The 7,954-nt window shown below is 22.2% G+C and overlaps 3 protein-coding genes across 3 annotated transcripts in view; all 3 read left to right on the top strand. All coding sequences in view use genetic code 6, as the record gives it.

Moving 5' to 3' along the window:
- The window catches only part of TTHERM_01373860 (REJ domain protein), a gene marked incomplete at both ends in the record, with an annotated part of 4,121 nt that extends 980 nt beyond the window's left edge, over positions 1–3,141 (top strand). Inside the window, 2 exons of the mRNA XM_001008545.3 lie at positions 1–2,536; positions 2,926–3,141. The exon at positions 1–2,536 is cut by the window's left edge and continues 263 nt beyond it. Coding sequence (XP_001008545.3) covers positions 1–2,536; positions 2,926–3,141 — 2,752 coding nt within the window. The remainder of the gene's footprint in view (positions 2,537–2,925) is intronic.
- A 1,500-nt stretch (positions 3,142–4,641) lies between these two features.
- On the top strand, positions 4,642–5,490 carry TTHERM_01374860 (kinase domain protein; the record flags this gene model as incomplete). The annotated part of the gene is made up of 2 exons (XM_001008546.2): positions 4,642–5,330; positions 5,397–5,490. The coding sequence occupies 2 exons, from the start codon at positions 4,642–4,644 to the stop codon at positions 5,488–5,490; spliced, it is 783 nt and encodes a 260-aa protein (XP_001008546.2).
- A 282-nt stretch (positions 5,491–5,772) lies between these two features.
- On the top strand, positions 5,773–6,129 carry TTHERM_001374862 (transmembrane protein, putative; the record flags this gene model as incomplete). Its single annotated transcript, XM_012795737.1, has 1 exon — positions 5,773–6,129. The coding sequence occupies one exon, from the start codon at positions 5,773–5,775 to the stop codon at positions 6,127–6,129; it is 357 nt and encodes a 118-aa protein (XP_012651191.1).
- Between the last annotated feature and the right edge of the window lie 1,825 nt (positions 6,130–7,954).

Below are 7,954 nucleotides of genomic sequence, written 5' to 3' on the forward strand. Positions count from 1 at the left end.
CTCTAATGACCATATCTGCTATGATTACTAGAATAAGTAGATTTAATTGCAACAAGGGGCCAGTAGTATTACGTTTCCTGCTAAAACCTTTTAACCATACACTATAGTTTAGTTTACAGTTATTGGATAAAAAGATTCTAGGCAATCAAATTTCACCACAACTTGTATATTTACAGAATTAGATATTCCTCCACTAAATATTTTGTTAACAGCAACACACATAAACCGCAAAATTAATTTGAATGATGATCTTAATTTTTAAATAAATTATGGTGAGAATGTTTCATCTGATTACTTGTCTTATGCAGGAGCTATATTATATAATAATAATCCAGTTGCAGCAATCAAATTTGATTATTTCCAAATTAGATTCAGAATTTGGAACTATTTTTAAAAAATAAATCCCTCAAAGCCAACACTTTAAATAAGATTTTCTGTTTATAATCCATTATATGTTATGCCAAGCTTATCTACAATTAGCATTTAAATTAATATTCCGCCTCAGAATTGCTTTTTAAATATAAATCCCTTATAAGGAATAGCACTTGAAACTATCTTTTAGATTTAATTATTGAGTTGTACAGATGAAGATCTTCCTCTAACTTACTAGTTCTTCTATTACAATAGTGCAGATGATGCCATTCAAGAATTAATTTCACCTTGGAATATTTTAAGAAGATAGATATAAGATTAGACTATAAACAACTCAATTTAAACAGTCCTACCTTAAGGAAATCTAGTTTTTATGGTACAGGTTATGGATTCTTACCTCGGAGTTTATAATACCTCTTCTACAATATAGGTTCAAGCTTAGAGTAAATCATCTGACGAATATTATAAACTGGTAAATCAACAGACTTTGTAAGTTTTATAGAGCTCAAATATATAAATCACTAACTAACTTGTGACTTTAAGCATTATAGCAGAAGACATCAGTAAAAACAATTAATTTTCATAGCAAATTAATGATTTAGAAACTCTACTGATTTAAAATATATAGCAATTGTCTTTCTAAATACCTAAATTCTCCCTTTTGTCTACATTTGCAAATAAAGTAACTGCTTAACTATCATAACTAGTCTTTAGCTAATCTTAATAAAACAGTGTTACAACATAGAAAAATAAAATATTTGATTAACTTTAAGCAATACTCCAAAATACTAATTCAACCATACAAAATAGTAATCTTAGCCACTTACAATAAAATAATGACATTTAAATTTAAAATATGGTAGACTCTTTTAAAATTTTAAACTCAAGCGTTAGTTTGAATAGTAATAACTCATACGAAGATTTTTAGTCATACGATAAAATATCAAGTTAGATTGGAAATCTGCTTAATAATATTAGCTTACCAAACTAAGGACAAATTATTCTAAATGGTGATTTGTCCACTCTTTTGTCAGATAAAGTAACATAGAAAAACTTATTCAAATATGTTATAAATACAGGTTATTAAAATTCCGAAAATTAAACTAGCATATTTAGTATTTCAAGAAATAATTATAAGTAAAATATTTATGAAAATACTTCAGATTTTTAGGCATACACATAGCAATTCAAAAATATTAGTTAAAACTTTACCTACTCTAAGAATGAAGTAATATCACCATAGATTTATAATTCATCTTCTTAAACAATCTCAAATCAGTCTACTATTATTTACTAGTTTAATAATACAAATTCTAGTAAGTTATATAAAATGACATGCCTTTAAAAAAATAATCTTTCTTGGAGTTAATAAAATTGTGGTATAACAAAAATTACTTAAAATCGCTACTTGTGCTGCTGTGCCTCCTAAAAACCAACAACCATCATTGAAGATATTGATGACATGTTCTCAAAAAATAAAAATTTGTAGACAGCATTTGGAGAATAAGGGCTATTAAATATAGCAAGCTTTGAGAACTTTTATATGTATATAATATTTTGGCTCTTGATAATATTCACACTGACTGAAATTTAATTATTTATTATTGGAAGATTCTTAGACAAATAAGCAGTAAAAAAAAGATACTAAAAAGTTCATAATCTAGAACTAAATAATTAATTGTAAAATGAATAGTTATAAGAGTAGAGATAACAATAATAATAAATTGATGATGATAATAACTAAAATATTTGTGAAAATTCTTAAATGATAAATGAAGATATATTCCAGCACTCTCCTTTTACTCATCAATTTAAGAGTAATGAAAATGTATAACCAAAAATTTAATAAAATCAATAGATTTTATCACCTTCTGATTAAAAAATAGATAACTAATTTAATAGAAGAAGAAAAAGATAAAAATTCCTCAATTTATAAACATAACAAATCAAAAGAAACTTAAAAATATTTTAAGGACAAAATATTTAAATGAACGAAGAGAAGGCTGAATCTAACTAATTGCAAATAATTAAATCATAATCAAGCTCTAAAAGTGTAGAAAAAATCAAAACTCAAACAAGCTCATAAACCTAGATAAAATAGGTTTAAGATGAAGAAGAAATCTAAAAAATCAATGTTTATTTGTAACTTTCTAAAGCGAAAAAGGTAGCAATTTTTCATTAATTTTTTAGTATTTTTTACATTTTTGATGATATCCTTTAAAGACCATTAAGATTCACTCTGCTTTACTTAAAAACAATACACACCTTAGTTATTTCAATATTATTCTAAGGTTATAATATGCTAATTTAGCAGGTAATAATAGCCATAATAAATAGCTCATTAATGAAGATTGCTTTTTTAGGAATTATATTTATAGCAAGATTCCATTCAAAAATTCCGTCGTTTGGAATTAATTTATAATGAAATAGATTTTTTAATTATTTATTAAAAAATCAGATTTTGATATTTTATAATAGAATTAAAATTAATATTTTAATTTATTATAATTTCAAAAATACATAATTTTTTTACATCAAAAATTTTAAATTTAGCTAAATTTCCTGAAGCGGGGTAAACAAAATACAGGATTTTGGGGCAATTTCTGTAGCGATTAAGAATAGAATCTTAAGTAGGTCTAAAAAGTTAAAGATTTCAAAATTTAGTGCTCCCTCAACGACCAAGTTGGTTAAGCTTATCAAATAATAGGGTAGTATTTGTTTATTCGAATGTAAACATCACTTTAGATGAAATAATAGATTGGATCTTGAATTTAGAACCAAACAGAAATATTAATTAATTAGTTTTCACCTAATAAATAATTAGATAATTATAATTGTCTAAATGATGGATATTGATTCTCTCTATTTATTTATTAAATATATAATTCTTGAATGAGTCTAAGTTCTATTTGATTTTATTATAATTAATTTCAGGCATTAAAGTTAGAAAAACATTATCAATAATTTACAATTCATCCTCTTGTATGTATAAAAATAACTAAAACCATTTAACTCCATTTTTAAATCTTCAACCTATCATGAAAGTAACGCATATTTAGAGAGTGTTATTATTAAGAGTGAGATGAAAATAAATCTTAAAATGTAGTTTTTTTTGATCTCTATTAATTTGATGAATTAGATTAATTGCTTTTATTATGAAGCTAAAATTTTAGGCATTATGTATGTTAAAAAATAAGTTGTTTTATTTAAAGATAGATAGCATTTCTTTTTATTTCAGTTTTTAAATAGATTTATGAAATTTTTAACTATCTCCTATTGCTATTAGATATTTATATGTTTGCTTTATTTATTTGCCTCCATTTTTATTAATCATTCATTAGATTTTATGTCAAATAGTATCAGTAAAATTACAAATACAAAGTAAAGTAAATGATATATTTTAGTAATTAATTAGAATAGATTATTAAATTAAAGTGTAAAAAATAAATAAGATATATTCTAAAAGTTGAAGGAAAATATTTAAATGAATGTATTCATTAGTTTTGTAATAGCTCCTGCTTTACTTTTCAAAGATTAAAAGCAGGATCAAAAATAATCAAATCAATTGATTACTATCTAAAATAATCTAATTCTTCTAAGTAATAATAGAATACTTCTCCAAAATTAATTTATTATTAATAGAAAAACTAGAAACAAATTTTCTGACATTTATATAGCTAAAAATTACATAGGACCAAAGTTTAATTGCTAGTTTATAAAATTATTTTAACAAAAAAAAAAATATTTAAAAAATAGATGGAATTTATTTATTTATTATGTAATAGCTACTGCTTTATTTTTCAAAAATAAAGGACTGATCAGATTTTAAGAAATAATCAGATCAATCGATTAATATCTGTAAGCATCAAATTCTTTTTTAATAATAATAGATAGAATGCTTCACAAAAATTATTTATTCAAGAAATAAGAGAAACTATGAATTATAAGGTGCTGCTACTAATTAATATATAAAGAACTTTAATTTATTTGCTGGTTTATAATAACTTTTAGATTTTTCAAAAGGTTTAAAAAATAAATTGTTTTTTTAATGATTATCAGAGTGCTAATTTATATATGAAAATAAATGAAATTAAAAAAAACTATTTCAAGCATTAATTTAAATTACAACTAAAAGAAGGTTTTGTCAGTATTTACTCGTTTGAAAGTATGCTGAAATTCTTAACTTTAATTAAAATAATATGTAATTAAAGAAAATAATGACTGGTTTAAAGTCATTTACAACAAAATAATGACATTTAAATTTAAAATATGGTAGGCTCCTTTAAAATTTTAAACTCAAGCGTTAGTTTGTAAAGTAATAACTCATACGAAGATTTTTAGTCATACGATAAAATATCAAGTTAGATTGGAAATCTGCTTAATAATATTAGTTTACCAAACTAAGGATAAATTATTCTAAATGGTGACTTATCCTCTCTTTTGTCAGATAAAATAACATAGAAAAATCTATTCAAATATGTTGTAAGTACTGTTGATTAAAATTCTGAAAATTAAACAAGCATATTTAGTATTTCAAGAAATAATTATAAGTAAAGTATTTATGAAAATACTTCAGATTTTTAGGCATACACATAGCAATTCAAAAATATAAGTTAAAACTTTACTTATTCTAAAAATGAAATAATTTCGCCATAGATTTATAATTCATCTTCTTACACAATCTTAAATCAGTCTACTATTATTTACTAGTTTAATAATACAAATTCTAGTAAGTTATATAATATGACATGCCTTTAACAAAATAATCTTTAGTGGAGCAAATAAAATTGTGGTATCAATAAAATTACTTAAAATATCTATGTGTGCTACTGTGCCTCCTAAAAACCAACAACCATCATTGAAGATATTGATGATATGCTCTTAAAAAATAAAAATTTGTAGACAGCATTTGGAGAATAAGGGCTATTAAATATAGCAAGTTTTGAGAACTTTTATATGTATATAATATTTTGGCTATTAATAATATTCACACTGATTGAAATTTAATTATTTATCATTGGAAGATTCTTAGACAAATAAGCAGTAAAAAAAAGATACTAAAAAGTTCATAATCAAGAAATAAATAATAATAGTAAAATGAATACTTATAAGGGTTGAGATAACAAAAATAATAAATTGATGATAATAACTAAAATATTTGTGAAAATTCTTAAATGATAAATGAAGATATATTCCAGCACTCTCCTTTTACTCATCAATTTAAGAGTAAAGAAAATGTCTAACCAGAAATTTAGTAAAATCAATAGATTTAATCACCTTCTGATTAAAAAATAGATAAGTAATTGTATAGAAGAAGAAAAAGATAAAAATTCCTCAATTTATAAACATAACAAATCCAAAGAAACTTAAAAATATTTTAAGGACAAAATATTTAAATGAATGAAGAGAAGGCTGAATCTAACTAATTGCAAATAATTAAATCATAATCAAGCTCTAAAAGTGTAGAAAAAATCAAAACTCAAACAAGCTCATAAACCTAGATAAAATAGGTTTAAGATGAAGAAGAAATCTAAAAAATCAGTGTTTATCTGTAACTTTCTAGAGCAAAAAAGGTAGCAATTTTTCATAAATTTTTTAGTATTTTTTATATTTTAGATGATATCCTTTAAAGGCCATTAAGATTCACTCTGCTTTACTTAAAAACAATACACACCTTAGTTATTTCAATATTATTCTAAGGTTATAATATGCTAATTTAGCAGGTAATAATAGCCATAATAAACAGCTCATTAATGAAGATTGCTTTTTTAGGAATTATATTTACATTCAAAAAGGGTTCAATAGGTAAAACAGTTTCTCTAATTTTGCAAATAGTTATAAGCTTAGTTTACTACTAAGTCATTTCGGCAGTATCTAGTGGTAAAACTCCAAGTGAGTCGAATTAATTTATAATCCTATTTATAATATCTTTTCTAACTGAAATGGTATTCATAGAGTTAACAAAGTCATTTTGTATGATCTTGTTGATTCAAAAATATATTAAATGCAATGAATCGAAAAGTATTTTTGGTAAACTGAATAATTTATTTGATTTAAAATAAATAATACTTAATATTGATGTTTGAGCCAACTTTATATTTTTTATATTTTTTGTTTTTCACTTAAAGAATATCACCTTTTAAAATCTCTTTTTATAAATTATATTAATTTTTTAGAATTTAGTTTATTTTCAAAGTTTAATTTAAAATAATTTCTGTTAAATATCATCAGTTTCAGTTTGATATTTGTAATTAGAAATCAAAAAAAATTTCTACAAAAATTTAAGAAAACTTTTTATTTTTTGTAGATACAAATCTTTCTTTCATCATATATATTTATCCTTAATATACTTAATAAAAGAGGATTTAGATTATATTGATATATATTTCAAATAATTATCTTCATTGTATTTTAAAAAGTTTATAAATATATTAATAATGAATAGATTGTATCAAAATCAATTAAAATAGAGTGTATCAAAGGAGTTAAAAAATTTCTAATTAATTTTTGTAACCTTATTTACTGTCATCTTTTATTAAGTCTTCATAAGATTTTAATTAATTAAATCATCCTATTTATTTTTTGACTGTGTAATTTTAAAAATAATTTTCTTTTATTTTTGATAAAATAATAAAATAAATATAAATAGATATTTAGCTTCAAAATAAATATTCTTAATAATTTTAAATTAAAATATTTTGTATTTTTAATTTTAGTTTTAATCATAATAAGTAATATAAAGTAATGGAAGAGAAGAAAAAGAAGCCAATAATTTATTTGCCAGTTATGTAATAGCTACCTACTTCTTGAATTAATAAATAACAGGATATTTTGTTCAAAGAAAAAGCAAAAAAAATCCCAAACATTCTGATAACTAAATATTATTTAATATCATTTAGCCACTACCAAATAAACAAATAGTGAGTTAATAAAATATATGAATGGTTGAATTAATTAATTTTATCCATAAGAAATTAATTATTAGATATTAATTTATTATAATTATAATAAACATCTACATTTGCCAACAGATTTAAAATTCAAAAAAGTCTTTTATTTTACCTTTGTTTATAAGATAATAAAATTTTGCATAGAAAACAATAAAAATGTCTAAATATTATTTAAATTTTATCTAACAAGTTAATAATTAGATTATTTATATATTACCATATTATTTATTTCCTCGCCTTCGTTTTAAGGTGAAAAAACTAAGATTTTGACCTTTTTAAAGATTTTAAAATTTAGTGCTCCCTTAACAACCCAGTTGGTTAAGCTTATCAAATAATAGGGTAGTATTTGTTTATTCGAATGTAAACATCACTTTAGATGAAATTATAGATTGGATCTTAAATTTAGAACCAAACACAAATATTAATTAATTAGTTTTCACCTAATAAATAATTAGATAATTACAATTATCTAAATGATGGATATTGATTCTCTCTATTTATTTATTTAATATATAATTCTTGATTGAGTCTAAGGTCATATTTGATTTTATTTTAATTGATTTCAGGCATTAAAGTTAGAAAAACATTATCAATAATTTACAATGTATCCTCTCATATGTATAAAAATAACT

Source organism: Tetrahymena thermophila (assembly GCF_000189635.1).
Source record: "Tetrahymena thermophila SB210 genomic scaffold scf_8254801, whole genome shotgun sequence".
Classification (NCBI taxonomy): domain Eukaryota; phylum Ciliophora; class Oligohymenophorea; order Hymenostomatida; family Tetrahymenidae; genus Tetrahymena; species Tetrahymena thermophila.